Genomic DNA, 16576 nt, shown 5'->3' with positions numbered 1-16576 from the left:
ACCAAAACCAGGGGCCATCTGGCCTATGAGTAAAAGATAACTTGGTGGAAAAACAGCATCACACACAGCAGCCCAGTAGCTTTGTTTCTTTTTCTCCCTTTAAAGCCAGGATCTCACACAGATAGGGTCCTATGGTCTAGTCTCAGTTTGCCCAATGCTGCCTGTGGATTCGATCCCATAAAGGTTGTTATGATGATAAAAATCCCTTGGGCACAGTGGCTCACACCTGTAATCCCAAACACTTTGGGAGGCTGAGGCGGGCAGATCACCTGAGTTTGGGAGTTCCAGACCAGTCTGACCAACATGGTGAAACCCTGTCTCTACTGAAAATACAAAATTAGCTCGGTGTGGTGGCTCATGTCTGTAATCCTAGCTACTCAGGAGGCTGAGGCAGAGAATCACTTGAACCCAGGAGGCAGAGGTTGCAGTGAGCCAAGATCGCGCCCTTGCACTGCAGCATGGGCAACAAGAGCAAAACTCCGTCTCAAAAAATAAATAAATAAATAATCCATAATGTTATCTCAGCATGGTGGGGTATGCCTGTGGTCCCAGCTGCTCAGGAGGCTGAGGCGAGAGAATCACTTGAACCCGGGAGGCGGAGGTTACAGTGAGCCAAGATCGCACCACTGCACTCCAGCCTGGCGACAGAGCGAGATTCCATCTCAAAAAAAAAAAAAAATCCCTACTGTTGCAAAGCCCTCAAAATGGTGCCTGGCACATTACATAAGTATCTATTTAAAAAAAAATAAGGCTGGGCACAGTGTCTCACACCTGTAATCCCAGAAATTTGGGAGGCTGAAGCAAGTGGATCGCTTGAACTCAGGAGTTCAAGACCAGCCTGGGCAACGTGGTGAGACCCCATATCTACAAAAAATACAAAAATTAGCCAGGCATGGTGGTGCGTGCTGTAGTCCCAGCTATTTGGGAGGCTGAGGTATGGGAGGATTACCTGAGCCCAGGGAGGTTGAGGCTGCAGTGAGCTGTGATTGTGGCACTGCACTCCAGCCTGGGTGACAGAGTAAGACCCTGTCTCAGAAAAATAAATAAATAAAAGGTAAGCATTGGAAAGGTTTGGCACAACAGCAGAATCACACTCCAAATCTGGGACTTCATGCCCTGCCTTCTAAATGGATAATTAAGCATCTCGGATTAGAGTAGTGGTTCTCAATATTCCCCAAATCAACAGTGCCAGCATCACCTGGGAACTTGTTAGAAATGTAAATTCTTGGGACCACCCCTCTTCCACACCCTCCTCTGTGCCCCCCACCAACCCTGCATTCTGTTTTAACAGGCCCTCCAGGTAATCCTGAGTCGTGCTAAAGTCTAACAAGACCTTAGGGACAAATACTGCAAATTTAGGACAGGGGTAAAACTCCCTTTTCCCCACCAGAAGTTACTTTTTTTTTTTTTTTTTGAGACAGGGTCTCCATCTTTCTCTCAGGCTGGAGTACAGTTCACTGCAGCCTCGAACTCCTGGGCTCAAGCAATGCTCCTGCCTCAGCTTCCCAAGTAGCTGGGACTACAAGTGTGCACTACCACATCCAGCTAATTTTTTAAATGTTTTGTAGAGACAAGCTCTCACGCTCTCACTACATTGCCCAGACTGGTCTCAAACTCCTGTCCTCGAGCAGTCCTCCCATGTTGGCCTCCCAATGTGCTAGGATTATAGACTTGAGCCACCATGCCTGGCCATTAACTCTTTTAAATGTTGATTTGTTTTTATACAATGTTGATACATTCAAATTTTAAGAAAATATTTGTCCTATAATTCTCAACTACCTTATTCAACTTTTTAAAATCTTCTTTACACACTTGTAATTACGTTCCCCCACCCTTGTTTTATAAAAACTTTCCATATAGCTAAATAATATCCAATTAAATTGAAACACCAAATTGTTTTAATCATTCTTATTGTTAGATATTTACTTTTTAATCTATCCTGTTTTTTCATCATCATTAATAACTCCACTGTAAACATCTCTGTGCCTGTAGTGTTTATTTTTTCTTTAAATTCTCAGAAGAATAATTATTGAGTCAGAGGATGTAATATGAGTGAACAGCTTATGACTCTTACTGTGTATTGTCAAAATGCTTTCCAGTAGTACCAAGTACAAAGCCACTGCCACTAGCAAATATATTTGTAAGTAGAAAATTACAAATTTAGTCAAAAAATTTAGCCACTTATTTAGCAGACTTAAACTCAAGAGTAATGGAATAGAGCTAATGTTTGAATTAGTTAGTGTAATAAATACATTCCTGACTCTTATTATGTTGGTCAAAACAAGTAATTCGTTCATCTTTATTTATCACTGTTACACTTAGGCCAGAAATCATGGGTGCCAACTTACTTAAATCATTTTGCTCATCTATATAATGAGAGAGTTGGAACACACACTAGTTGATCTAGAATGTCCTTCCCAAAGCATAGACTTAGAAATGTTGAGACTTTTCTGTTTATAGAAATTATAAATGCTCAGCATAGAAAATATTAAACACAGTAAAGAAAGAAAATTCATCCCTAATTCCAACCTTGGTTAATATTTTTTGTATGTACTTCAAGACTTTGTTCTGTGTTTATATATGTGCAGTTTTTAAAAGGGATCTGTTGCAGAACTGTTTTTACTGTATTTTATTTTTTCTATTTAATATATCATGAACATTTTCCCATGCCAATGAATCTTCTTCAACAACACCATTCTAAAAATTGATGCCTAATATTTATACACATTTGTGGGGTACACATAGAATTTTGTTATATGCATAAGATGTATAATAATCAAGTCAGGGTATTTTGAATATTAATCCATTGTGTATTTATCATTTCTGTGTGTTGGGAAGATTTCCAGTCCTCTCTTCTAGCTGTTATGAAATTTAAAATACATTGTTGTTAACTATAGCTATCCTACTCTATCAAACATTAGTACTCATTCTTTCTATCTAACTGTATGTTTGTACCTACTAACCAACATATCTCCCCACCATGGCCCATCACACCCTTCCCCACCTCCCATAACTATCATTTTATTCTCTACCTCCATGACATCAATTATTCTAGTTCCCACATATGAGAACATGTGATGTTTGTCTTCATGTGCCTAGTTTATTTCACTTACCATAGTGACCTGTAGTTCCATTCATATGACTGCAAATGACAGCATGTCATTCTTTTTAATAGCTGAATAGTATTCCATTGTGTTCTTACCACATTTTGACACTTCATCTGTTGATGGACACTTAGGCTGATTCCATATTATCTTTGCTATTGTGAATAGTGCTGCAGTAAACATGAGAGTGCAGGTATCCTTTTGATAGGCTGATTTCCTTTTCTTTAAATAAATACCCAGTAGTGGGATTGCTGGATTATATGGTAGTTCTGTTTTTAGATTTTGAGAAATCTCCATATTGTTTTCCATAATAGGTGTATTAATTTACATTCTCGCCAACAGTATGTACAAGATCCCTTTTCTCTGCTTCCTCACCAGCATCTGTTATTTTTCATCTTTTTAATAATAACCAATCTGACTAGGGTGATATGATACTTCATTGTGGTTTTGATATGCATTTTTCTGATATTAGCGACGTTGAGCATTTTTTCATGTACCTGTTGGTCATTTGTATGTCTGCTTTTGAAAAATTTTAATTCAGGTCCTTTGCCGCTTTTTAATGGAATTATTTGGTTTTTGCTATTGAGTTGTTTTGAATTCATTGTATATTCTGGATAGTAGTCTCTTGCCAGATGAATAGTTTGTGGATATTTTCTCCCATTCAACAGGTTGCTCTTCACTCTGTTGATTGTTTCTTGTGCCGTGAAGAAGCTTTTTATAATATAGTCACTTGTCTATAATATAGTCATTTGTCTATTTTTGTTTGTTTGTTTCCTGTGCTTTTGAAGTCTTAGCCATAAAAATCTTTGCCTGGGCCCATGTCCTGGAGTGTTTTTCTTGTGTTTTCTTTCAATAGTTTTATAGTTTAGGGTCTTACGTTTAAGTTTTTAATCCATTTTGAGTTGATGTTTGTAAATGACAAGAGCTAGGGGTTTAGTTTCATGTTTCTGCACGTGGATATCCAGTTTTCCCAGCAGCATTTATTGAAGAGGATGTCCTTTCCCCAGTGTATGTTCTCATCGCCTTGGTCAAAAATGAGTTGGCTACAAATATGTGGACTTATTTCTTGGTACCCTATTTTGTTCCATTGGTATATGTATCTGTTTAACTTATGCCATTTTAACAACGTTTTGAATTACTCTGTAGGTATATCGTGATTTATTTACCTACTTCCCTATTACTGGGCATTTGTGTTGCTTCCAGTATTTTTTTTTCTTTTTTTTTTTTTTTTTTTTTGAGACGGAGTCTCGCTCTGTCACCCAGGCTGGAGTGCAGTGGCACGATCTCGGCTCACTGCAAGCTCCGCCTCCCTGATTCACGCCATTCTCCTGCCTCAGCTTCCCAAGTAGCTGGGACTACAGGCGCCCGCCACTACGCCCAGCTAATTTCTTTTTTTTTTGTATTTTTAGTAGAGACGGGGTTTCACCATGTTAACCAGGATGGTCTCGATCTCCTGACCTCGTGATCCGCCTGCCTAGGCCTCCCAAAGTGCTGGGATTACAGGCGTGAGCCACCGCGCCTGGCCTTGTTTTGTTTTTTTTGTTGTTGTTGTTGTTGTTTTGAAACAAGATTTCACTCTGTTGTCAGGCTGGAGTGCAGTGGCATGATCGTAGTTCACTGCAACCTCGAACTCCTGGGCTCACATTATCTTCCTGCCTCCATCTCCCAAGTAGCTGGAACTGCAGACACACACCACCACCCCTGACTAATTTTTTTTATTTTTAGTAGAGACGAAGTCTCACTGTGTTGCCCTCTCTGGTCTCAAACTCTGGGCTCAAGTGATCCTCCTGCTTCTGACTCTCAAAGTGCTGGGATTACAGACATGAGCCACCACGCCCAGCCCCAATTGTTTTTTTATAATATATAGTTGTGCAAGGCACATTCTTGCGTACATTTCTTTAGAATGAATTCCTAGAGTGGAATAGCTAACACAGAGAACGCTAAGAATTTTTATATGTACTGTCAAATTACCTTCCAAGAACATTGTACTAATTTACACCCACCCTCACAGTATAGCAGGGTATATTCCCCAATTTTAGAGTGAAGAATTCTATCTCACAGGTATCCTAAAATAAGTATATGTATATATAATAAAATTTCTTTTCAGAAATCAACAGTCAAAAACCATCTCTTTTTATACCTTAGATAGCTTGCTTGGGTGTATATACAAAGTTTATTTCTGGCTGCTCCCTTTAACCTTGTTTAATCTCTTCCTATTAGATAATTAGTCTAAGTTATTAATATAGCTGAGACCATTTCTGAGGTCCTCCTTTGGTAATAAGAGCTTAAAGCTCCGAAGGAAAATACTCCTTCATAACAGCCTTCTCTGTTTTTTTATTTGACAGGCCACACCCCCTGTGACCATTCCAGGATCGGCCAAGTTCACCCCCAATGGCAGCAGCTTCAGCATTTCCTGGCAATCTCCTCCGGTCACTTTCACAGGCATTCCAGTAAGTAGAAAAACGAAAAAGCCAAAAATCTGGTCAAAGCCAATGTAGACTAAATTTAGAGAGCAAATAGTAGAGGCATGCAAGAAAAATACAAACATCAGGATGCCAGAAGTACTATATTTCTTAAATGATATTTGTAAACTCATCAGCAGGTATCACTTCTCTTCAAAAAGGTGTTTCACATTTCAGAAAACTACAAGAGAGTTTCAACTGTTCATAAACATCTTGTTGGAAATATATGAAGATTTTTTTGTGTTGGTAGTATATTTGTATGTTTCCAAATGATGGTAAAATTAATAGCTGAACTCAGATCTTGTATAGAAAAAATGGTGTTTATCATTATAAGTAACTATAAATTTTATTACTTAGGAAATATGGTTCTGTCATTTTGAAGTCTCAAAAATACATTAAAATCATTTTTTCTTTCAAACTCTGAATAATCCATGCTGATGGATAATCTGAAAATAAATGAGTGCTGAAATATGCAATCAGCCTTAAGTAGTACATAAGAATTGATTTGACATATTAAATGATTCCTGTCTGATAAATCACTGTGAATTAACTTGATTTCTAACCATTCATTTAAAAATATATTGGGTCTTTTATAGTTTATCACAGAACAGCCACAGACATGCACACTGTTGAGGCTCACAGTGGTGTATAACTCCTGATAAGGTTCAGGAAGTGGCTTATGATAACAGATATTAACCTTATTTTCTCTTCTCCACCCCTTTCCCCAAGGACCTCACAAAAGCTTCTTATTGTCAACCACTGGCAACTCCCCGAGGTTTCCAGCAAAGTCTAAACCCTTCTGTGGAACTGATAAAAGTGAAAGTGGCTGAATGAATTATGCTGTGCTCTGTTGATGAATATTTATTAAATTCCATAGAGGAATAGCCAACAATAAAAAGCATACTGCTGGAAGCAATTTGGGAAATAGTGGCTTCCAGAAAAGACTCTGGGAATGTGATTTGTAAACAATACCATGGGTCTGGAGTCATTTTTAAAGTTGTATTTTCATTGAATAGTGGTAACTTCTGGTAGCTCTGCAAGAGTGACCTTGTTAGTAGACATTAGAAGAGGGCAGCTTAGCCGTGTTGATATTAGTTTTGCTTCTGGCAAGAACACTGATCCACTGATGTAGGTGTCAGAGGTTAACAATCTGTCTGTTTGGGGACTTTTTTTTGGTAGACATAAAAAGACCCAGAGTGACTCTTGATATCACTTTTGAGACAGCCTCTCTGTATTAACCTAAAATGGCAGCCACAGTTACAGAATTATTGAGACCATCTATTCTGCATCCTATTAATTCCTGCCTTTGACTTGGGAAGAATTTTCAGTGGTGTATGGGAAGCATACACCATGTTGCTCATCTGGTGCTATAGCATGTAGATGGAACAGCCCAGTTCAGACCTCTTTCAGGCTACCTCTGTGGCCAAACAAACTGGAATGTTTTCCCCTTTGCTTTTCTAATTAAATTATCTTCTGAAGTATAGGGAAATCACTCTGAGGGGCTCTTTACTAGCTCCATGTCCTCCATGGTTCTTATGTATCTTACACACTAGGATACAAGCCAGCATACCTTGTACCATTTGTTTTTCAACAATGGGATGTTAAAACTCTGCTACGGACACTGTGTATTTCTACCCTCATCTCAGTGCCCTTGAATTTTTACAGAACCCCTCATTTCACTCTGTGTTGGTTACCTGGGACATTCTAGACAAAAACTTTGACAGAAAATATATATATACGATATATAAGACATACTATAGCTGGATTAAGTCGGTATTCCACTAAAATCCTATGTGAGCCTTTTTGTTTGTTTGTTTCCTTGAAACAGGGTCTCAGTCCATGACCCAGGCTAGAGTACAGTGGTGCCATCATGGCTCACTGCAGCCTCAACCCCCCTGGGCTCAGCTCCTCTTCCCCACTTCAGCCTCCTGAGTAGCTGGGACTACACATGGACACCATCACACCTGGCTAATTTTTGTATTTTTAGTAGATATGGGGGTTTCCCATGTTGCCCAGGCTGGTCTTGAACTCCTGAGCTCAAGCAATCTGCCCACCTCAACCTCCCAAAGTGCTGGGATTACAGGATTGAGCCACCGCGCCCAGCTGAGAGCTTCTAATTTATTCTTTCACCAGAGAATTCCCAATTTTGCTGATTGTGTAACCTGTTTCAGCAAAGACTTTAGACTGATTTTAGCAGTCAAGCTTACCATTCCTGTTTAAAGATAAAATAAGGGTGGGGTGGAATTTTCAAAGGTTTTTATTTTACCCTAGAAGGACAAGAAGGCTACAACTAAGAATGTTCTTTATGTTGCTAAACTCTCTGGCCATGCTTTAAAAAAAACAAGCAGGTGCTGCTGTCCTCCTCCTTCTCCTGGTGGGCTAGCTCTCATGACGGCCCACCCACACAGATGCAGGACTGTTGCACACCCATGGGCAGCGTGCCAGCAACTGTCCCTGAATGCTCCAGGAGTGCCAGGCAAGCCAGGTAGAATTTAAAAACATGTGAATTCTTACCCTCTAAATTGGTGTAATAAGGTTTTCAGACCAAAGCTCTAAAAGTTGTAAGTTATAATGAATTTGTATTAATGATGGCTTCAATTGTGTCCAAACTGAAGAACAGAGAAATATTCATGTTATAAAATGCTTTTCAAAAAATTACCTTTATCCTTGTATTCTAAAATAAATACCCTGAGTTTGTCAACCCTGTTTAGAGTTTACTTTTCTCCCATATCTTTGAGACTTGGTATTGAGGAGGGATACTTTCGTACACTTCCTAGAAAGTGGGAAAAAATCCCTTTCTGAAAAATCCCAAGGGTTGTAGGATTTTATTTATTCATTTGCCTATGCTAGATTTCCTGAACATTGGACTTTAATAAGTTCCCTGGGTAAGACCTCTTCCCGGAGGTGTGTAGCCGAGAAGGCTGAACTGCATATTTAACAAATGTAACTGGAAGTTCAGTCTTTTGTAGCCTAAGGCTGTAGGGAGAGGGATAGGAAAGAGAACATCCTTAATTACAACTTTCTTTGACATGTTTTTCCCTAATGACCTGCCTTCTCTCCTAATTATCTCCATTTCTTTCTCTTTTCATGACAGAAAACTTAAGAGCCCTTGGCCCCTTTATTAATCAGCTCAAGGTTGCCATAAAATACCATAGACTTGGCAGCTTAAACAACAGAAATTTATTTTCTCACAGTTCTAGAGGCTAGAAGTCCAAATCAAGGTGTCAGCCAATTCAGTTCTGGTGAAGACCCCTTCCTGCTTGTAGATGGCTGCCTTCTCACTGTGCATGCAGAGCCGAGAGAGAGAGCGCACACAAGCACATGCCAGGGCACTGGCAAGCCAGGGAGAGCAAGCATGGAGAAGGAGTGCACCAGCCTTAGCTATCCCTTCTTAAAGGACACTAATCCTGTTGGATCAGGGCCCCACCCTTATGACCTCCTTAAAGGCCCTATGTCCAAGTACAGCCACACTGGGGACTAGAGCTTCATCATATGAATTTGAGGGACACAAACATTCGATCTATAACGGCCCCTAAGAAAGCAAGTATGAGCTAGTCAACTTGCTATCCAAGAGCAGTTCTAGGAGGCTTCAGGCTGTTGGGGAGGGTCTCCAAAGCTGAAATAGCAGTGCTTAATTGTCAAATGCTTAGCTTGTTTGAGGTTTCTTTTTTAATGCCTTGAGGGAAGGTTCAGAATTATATGAGGTTAAAACCAAGCCAGAGCCCTTTTTTTCCCCTCTTAAGAGAGAAAAAATTCCAAGAAAAGAAATTTCTCCTGCATATTTACAGAAGGCCACAGCATCTCTAGTGTGAGGCTTACTTGCAAATCCTTGCTCTGGCATTTGTGAACACCATCTGACCCTTCTAAAGTAATATCCTCTACTCTAGTACTACCTTGTAGAGTTGTGTTGTTCACACAGTGCCTGGCATGTAGCTGACACTACAGATCTCTTACCATCATTGCTGCCTTTACTATGTCTCAGGCCTGTTTAATGGGTCAGAGAAAGCGGCTCCTCCCTATTTAGGATTGATTCCTGTAACACAGATATACTCAACACATGGGAGAGATTAACCCCAATTTTTACAGACAATAATTTAGAATTCTTTAGATTCTTCTGAGGTCACACCTAACCAACAGACAAACTATGGACATATAGCCCAACAATTTTATTTAATTAGAAATATTATCATATTATACTGTCCAAGTACATTATACGCTTTATAAAACATGCCACAAAATAGAACTTAGAAATGGTTAAGAAATAAACAAATTGCAATGCAGAGACCACTAAGAGAGAGAGTATTTGCTTTATGGGGCTTTATTTCAGGACACACATTATTTCCACCAGGGATGTGGTAGGATGAAGAGTGCAAAAAGCAGGGCTTTGACATCATTCAGAAGTGAGTTCCAAAGCCAGCTGTGTTCAAGTCAGACAACGGTGTTCAAATCCTGAGTCCATTTACTAACTGTGTGGTCTGGGCAGTGCAGTTAACTTCTCCATTTCCTCATCTATAAAATGGAAATGATGGCTATGATAGGGTTGTTGTGAAGATTAAAATAGATAACATATGGAAGACACTTAGCTTATATAGCAGGCTCTCAGCAAATTACTTCTGCTGCTACTTTTACCTCTGGGATGCTCTGCAGGCCACTTCCCTGCTCAAAGCCTGAATTTCTCTGTCTGTAAGATGTAGATATAGATTGCTTATTTTGCAAGTTTGCTGTGAGAATTAGAAGAGATAATAGGTAACCTGCTTGCCTGTCTTTCACATTCGCAAGCACTGAATAAATGGTAGTTGACTGCCCCAGTTACTCGCTTGGTTTCTCCACCCTCATCCTCAACTAAAATAGGAAGCTGAAACATAACTGTCTTGCCATTAAAAGTCTCAAGAAAAACTCACATGTCATATTGAGCCTCCCACTGAACTAAGCCACATACAGAAGTTTGAAGTGGGTCCTCTGTCTTTTGCTGTGTTGTGCCCTGTAGAAACACATGTGCTGAACTCCAGAGTCAAGAGAGCCATTAGCAGGAAGAAAGACTTTGGTGAGGGGTCATTCCTGCAGGAGGTCCATGTTGTGCTTTGAAAGTGTCCCCCAAAGTTCATGTGTTGAAAATTTAATCCCCAGTGCAACAGTGTTGAGAGGTGGAGCCCTTAAGAGGTGATGGGGTCTAGCAGACTCTACTCTCATGAATGGATTAGTGTCATTATCAGGAGAGTGGGTTTGTTATAAAAACAAGTTCAGCTCTTTCTTAAGTGCACTGTTACCCTTCCACCCTTTGCCCTGGGATGATACAGCAAGAAGGCTGTTGTCACATGCAGGCCCTTCAACCTTGGACTTTCCAGCCTCCAGAACTGTAAGAAATAAATTTCTGCTCATTATAAATCATCCAGTCTCAGGTATTCTGTTATAGCAGCACAAAACAGCCGAAGACAATCCATATCCCTCAAACTCTGTTCCTGGAATTTTCAAAAGCCTGTTCCTCATGCCTCCCCCACCCTGCTGCTTCTGCAATTTTCTCATCTCAGAAAGTGGCACCACTGTCCCTCCAGCCACTTGGGCCAGAACCTGGGATTCATTCTTGACTCCTCAGTTCATCCTTGATAGATCTAAAGATGCAGTTTTCCTTGTGCCCATCCCAACCCACAAGTCCTAGGCTGTGCCTCTAAACAACAGGAATCCAGCCCCTCCCCACCACTGCCACCATACCTAGTCTAAACCACCAGTATGTGTTTGCCTGGAATACTGCAAAAGCCTCTTAACTCCAGGGCTCCTTTCCAGGGCTCCTTTCCGGGCTATCTACTGTCCATTCCCCAAAGAGCCAGTGATCTTTTTAAAGCATTAATCAGATGTCTTGCTTTTAAAAACTCTCCAATGGCTTACTTATTGCGCTTAGAATAACATTCACATCCCTTATTGCAGGTCAGAGGCATAGCTTGATACTTCCCTCTCCTCTCCTCCCACCCTCCACCTCCCACAAAGTGCCCACCCCCTTTTCTGCAATGCCTTGTAGGTGAAAGGTAACCTCCTCGGGAGGCCTTCTCTTACCACTCAAAATAAATAAATGTCCTCTCCCTCTATTACACTTTAGCCTATTACCCTATTTTATTTCTGTCAGCTACTTATCACTAAAATGGTCTTGTGTGATTTTGTATTTATTGTCTGTCTTCTCACTAGAATGTAAGCTCCATGAGGGCAGAGAATTTGTTTTGTTCACAGCTATATCCGCAGAATCTGTAACAATGCTTGGTACATAGCAAGTACTTAATAAATATCTGTTGAATGAAGAGTATCCAAAAATCTCATATCACTTCATGCAAAAGGGCTATGGCAACTTTGCACGATCTAGAAACTTCCACATTATCCCTGGCTGATGGAAGTAGTGTTACTGTCATGTCAACCAAACTTTTCCAGTTCTCTGACTAAAATGAAGCACAGTGTTCTTGGGATTCTATTAGTTCTACAAGAGTTGTTAGATTTTTATGTTTATTTTCCTGATAATTTAAAACAGTTCATATAAGCATATCATAGATCATCTACAGTGACTATAGATGTCTCAGGTGTTCACTCCCTCTAGTTTGCTGTTATTCATCCTGTACAAAACCAAAGCCATTATGAGATGGGGCGAGGAGGATTCTGCTCTTGGAGGAAGCTGCGTATCTATACACATGAAATGAATGCACTGAACTCCAAAGCTTTTATTTTTAAAAACTCTGAATGTTACCTCTGCTGGCCCTTGCTCCACCCAACTTTAGCAGGAAGACCAGTGGTATAGAATAATACAAACTCATGGCAACAATGGCTCCAAATGTTAGATTTTTTTACTTACCTGTATAATTTTTTTTTTTTTTTTGAGACGCGTCTCACTCTGTTGCCCAGGCTAGAGTGCAGTGGCACAATCTCGACTCACTGCTGCCTTGAACTCTCCACACTCGGGTGATCCTCCCACCTCAGCCTCCTGAGTAGCTGGGACTATAGGTGCACATCACCAATCTGGCTAATTTGTGTATTTTTAGTAGAGATGGGGTTTCACCATGTTGCCCAGACTGGGTTCAAACACCTGGACTCAAGTGATCTGCCCACCTTGGCCTCCTAAAGTGCTAGGATTGCAGGTGTAAGCCACCACTCCTGGCCCTCCCTGTGTAATTTTTTAAATGTCTAAGTTTTGTGCTGCTATAACAGAATATTTTAGACTGGGTAATTTGTAATGAACAGAAATTTACTGACTAACAACCTGGAGGCGGGGGAGTCCAACATCAACATGCCAGCCTCTGTGAGGGCCTTTATGCTGCATCATCACATGGCAGAAGGTGAGAGGGTAAGGGGGCCAGACTGGCCCTTGTAGAACACTAATCCCACCCATGGGAGTGGAGCCCTCAGAGCCTAATCACCTCTTAAGGGCCCCACCTCTTAATACTATTATAATGACAAGTGAGTTTCAACAAGAGTTTTGGAGGGGACAAACATTCAAACCATAGCATTAAAATTAATGTCTGGGAAAATAACACTGATGATCTTTATTAGGCCATTCTTGCATTACTGTAAAGAAATACCGGAGACAGGGTAAGTTATAAAGAAAAGAGGTTTAATTGGCTCTGCAGGCTGTACAGGAAGCACAGTGGCATCTGCTTCTGGGGAGGCCTCAGGGAGCATTTACTCACGGTGGAAGGTGAAGCAGGAGCAGGCACGTCATGTATGAAGCAGGAATGGGCATAAAACCACCACGGTCTTATGTAAACTCAAGAGTGAGAGGTCACATATCACCAAGAGAATGGTCCAAGCCATTCATGAGGGATCCATCCCCACGATCCACACACCTCCCACCAGGCCCCACCTCCAGCATTGGGGATTCCATTTCACCATGAAATTCGGGCAGGGGCACACATCCAAACTGTATCCCGTGCATTCCTTTATGTCGAAAGAGAAGAGAAAGTACTAATACCTGTACTGGAGAACAGCAATTCTCTAAGAATGTCTAGGGAACGCTCCCATGACTTTTAACTGACAATGCTATTCCTATGACCACGTTGGCTCCTAGGTTTTTAAATTTATTAAATGTCTGCCCTCCCATATATGGCAATACTGATTAATTAGTTGAAACATTCTTTTTCCTTTGTCAAAAAAAATTAATTTGTTGCACCTTTTAAGAATTCCAGAAGCTGGGGACATTATTTAGTGTTACGAGAGCAGGTGATGCAAAGGGCTGAATTGAGTAATCCGGAAGGGACTGAGGACAGCAGGGGTCCTTCTCTATGATATGAGGGACAGAAGAGCAACAGAGTTAAACACACGTCCTGGTGCCAGGGAGAGCTGCAGCACAGCCCTGGCTCTACCATGACACATGCCGTGACCTTTGGCAAGTTACTTAACCTCCATCTGCCTTGGTTTCCTAATCTATAAAATGGGAACAATAGTAATACTATGTGGGGTCGTTGTGAAGATTAAAGCTGCTGTTGGTGTACCTGGCACATAGTGAGCGCTCAGTAAGTGTTCGGTGGATGGCATATGTTCTTGATTTGCTCAGGCTCTCTGCCTCTTGCCTTTATTCCTTCCTGTTTGGACCTGAGAGTCTGCTGAGGGGGTGTTTTATACAAGAATCCATGTATTTAGTGGCTGTGATTGATCCACTAAAGCCAACAGAAGGCCTAGACCTGCATTGTGTCATTGTCGCTTACTAGCTACATAATCATAAATCTCTTAACCTCTCTAGGTATGTTTCATCTTCTAAAAAGGGAATCGTGAGCCTTGCCCTACTTGACAGGGTTCATGAGGATTAAAAGAAATAGACAGGAATGTACTTTAAGGTTTAAAATATTATTCAAGTGAAAATATGGTATTATGAGCCACTTGAAATGCATAGATACGAAGTAAAAAATGTTTGAGATATTGGCTATTGGTGGGTCTTCTCTGTTTGGGAATGCATTTTAATTCTGCCATAAGGAGCCCTCCTCCATTTTAATGTGTCGTCTCTGTGAGGAAAGCATCTGTGCTTCTTTTTTTCTTTTCTTTTTTTTTTTGCGAGACAGGATCTCACTCTGTCACCCAGGCTAGAGTGCAGTGGCGCGATCTCAGCTCACTGCAGTCTCCGCCCTGGGATTCAAACAATTCTGCCTCAGCCCCCCAAGTAGCTGGGACTACAGGCACACACTCCCAAGCTTGGGTAATTTTTGTACTTTTTGGTAGAGACAGTGTTTCACCATGTTGGCCAGGCTGATTGAACTCCTGACCACAAGTGCTCCACCCACCTCGACCTCCCAAAGTTCTGGGATTACAGGTGTGAGCCACCGTGCCCGGCCTCATCTCTGCTTCTAATGGTCAAGGACCAGTGTCCACATAGCAAAAGCTAACTAACTGCATGGGTGGAGAACCTGCCCCATCAACTTTGTTTTCCATGTATTCACCAGGTGTCACCCACACATCATCATCCGGTGGGCACAGGAGAGCAGAGACAGCATGCGCACACGGTCCTGTCCTCCCCTCCCAGAGGCACAGTCAGCCTAAGGTACGACAGCTTAAAACTCCACATACTTCACCACAAGGGAATTAACTGTAAAACAGAACAGCAGAGAGAACCCTGAGAGATGATCTTCTATAAAATTTCTCCACAATTGACAAAACTCCCTTTCTTTTTTTCCTGTGGTTTTTCCCATCCATTACCTATTAATGAAGATTTGTTGTTTTAGGGGGTAATAATTTACAGTAAGGTTTTGGGTTTTTGTTGTTTTGTTTTGTTTTTACAGAATAGGTAATGGTGATTATTGGGTCTATTTAGAGCCATGTTGTATTAATCTCTATATTAAATGAACTATAAGATAAAATTTTTAATGCAGATCAAGAACAATCTCCCCAGAAGTTCCTTAACCAAAATACAGTAGTCCCCTTTTATCCACAGTTTTACTTTCTGTGGTTTCAGTTACCCGAAGTCAATTGTGGTCCAGAAATGCTTAATGGAGAATTCCAGAAATAAATGATTCCTAAGTTTGAAATTGCAAACCATTCTGAGTCGTGTAATGAAATTTCGTGCCATCCAGCTCCATCCTGCCTGGGATGAATGTTATCCCTTGTTTAGTGTATCCACTAACACTGTCTACACTACTCGCCCATTAGATTGACTGTTACAAACTGTGCTTATGTTCAAGTAACCCTTCTTTTATTTAATGATGGACCCAAAGTGCAAGAGTGGTGAGGCTTTAATTCAGATATGCCAAAGACAAGCCGTAAAGTGCTTCCTTTAAGTGAAAAGGTGAAAGTTTTCAACTTAACAAAGAAAGAAAAAAATTGTTTTTTCTTGAGGTTTTGAGGTTGCAAAAATCGACAGTAAGAATTAATCTTCAATCCATGAAACTGTAAAGAAAGAAAAAGAAATTCATGCATAGTATATATATAGGGTTTGTACTATCTGCAGTTTCAGGCATCCACTGGGGGTCTTGGAACATATTCCCCACCCTTAGCAGGGACTGCTGTACTAGAAATTGAGAATGGAGGGAGCATTTGAAAGTACCTATTTTAAAACTTGAAAGAGCAATGTTGCTCTCTACTGGCATTTCTTGTGTTTACTTATTTAATTCAGTTTTATGAAGATGCCCAAATGGACATGTCCACAAGTAGACAAATAGAAGCCTAAGGGATATGGTAGCAAATTTTAACAGTTGAGTGGCTGTGAAAACAACCAGCACATATTAGAGTCTGAACTTAGAGAGAAGTTGCCCTGTCTCCCAGGCTGGAGTGCAGTGGCGCCATCTCGACTCACTGCAACCTCCGCCTCCCGGGTTCAAGTGATTCTCCTGCCTCAGCCTCCTGAGTAGCTGGGATTGCAGGTGCCTGCCATCATGCCTGGCTAATTTTTGTGTGTTTTTAGTAGAGACAGTTTCACCATGTTGAGCAGGCTGGTCTCAAACTGCTGACCTCTGGTGATCTGCCCACCTCCGCCTCACAAAGTGCTGGGATTACAGGCATGAGCCACCATGGCCAGCCTTTTTTTTTCCCCCTCACTCTTTCAAGGGATTTTGA

The 16576-nt window shown here is 41.0% G+C and overlaps 1 protein-coding gene across 3 annotated transcripts in view; it reads left to right on the top strand.

The window, feature by feature from the left end:
• ZNF704 (zinc finger protein 704) overlaps window positions 1–16576 on the top strand; it is a 252153-nt gene that overhangs the window by 222532 nt on the left and 13045 nt on the right. For 2 of the 3 annotated variants that reach the window (XM_045398430.3, XM_073999048.1), the window contains 2 exons: window positions 5450–5554; window positions 14971–15068. In XM_045398430.3, coding sequence (XP_045254365.1) covers window positions 5450–5554; window positions 14971–15068 — 203 coding nt within the window. Of the gene's footprint in view, window positions 1–5449; window positions 5555–6295; window positions 6476–14970; window positions 15069–16576 lie in introns of those variants that run through there. The other variant, XM_065519395.2, reaches the window with a different exon arrangement.

Source organism: Macaca fascicularis, chromosome 8, assembly GCF_037993035.2.
Source record: "Macaca fascicularis isolate 582-1 chromosome 8, T2T-MFA8v1.1".
NCBI classification, from domain to species: Eukaryota; Metazoa; Chordata; class Mammalia; order Primates; family Cercopithecidae; genus Macaca; species Macaca fascicularis.
This window is presented reverse-complemented; position numbering and strand designations above follow the sequence as displayed.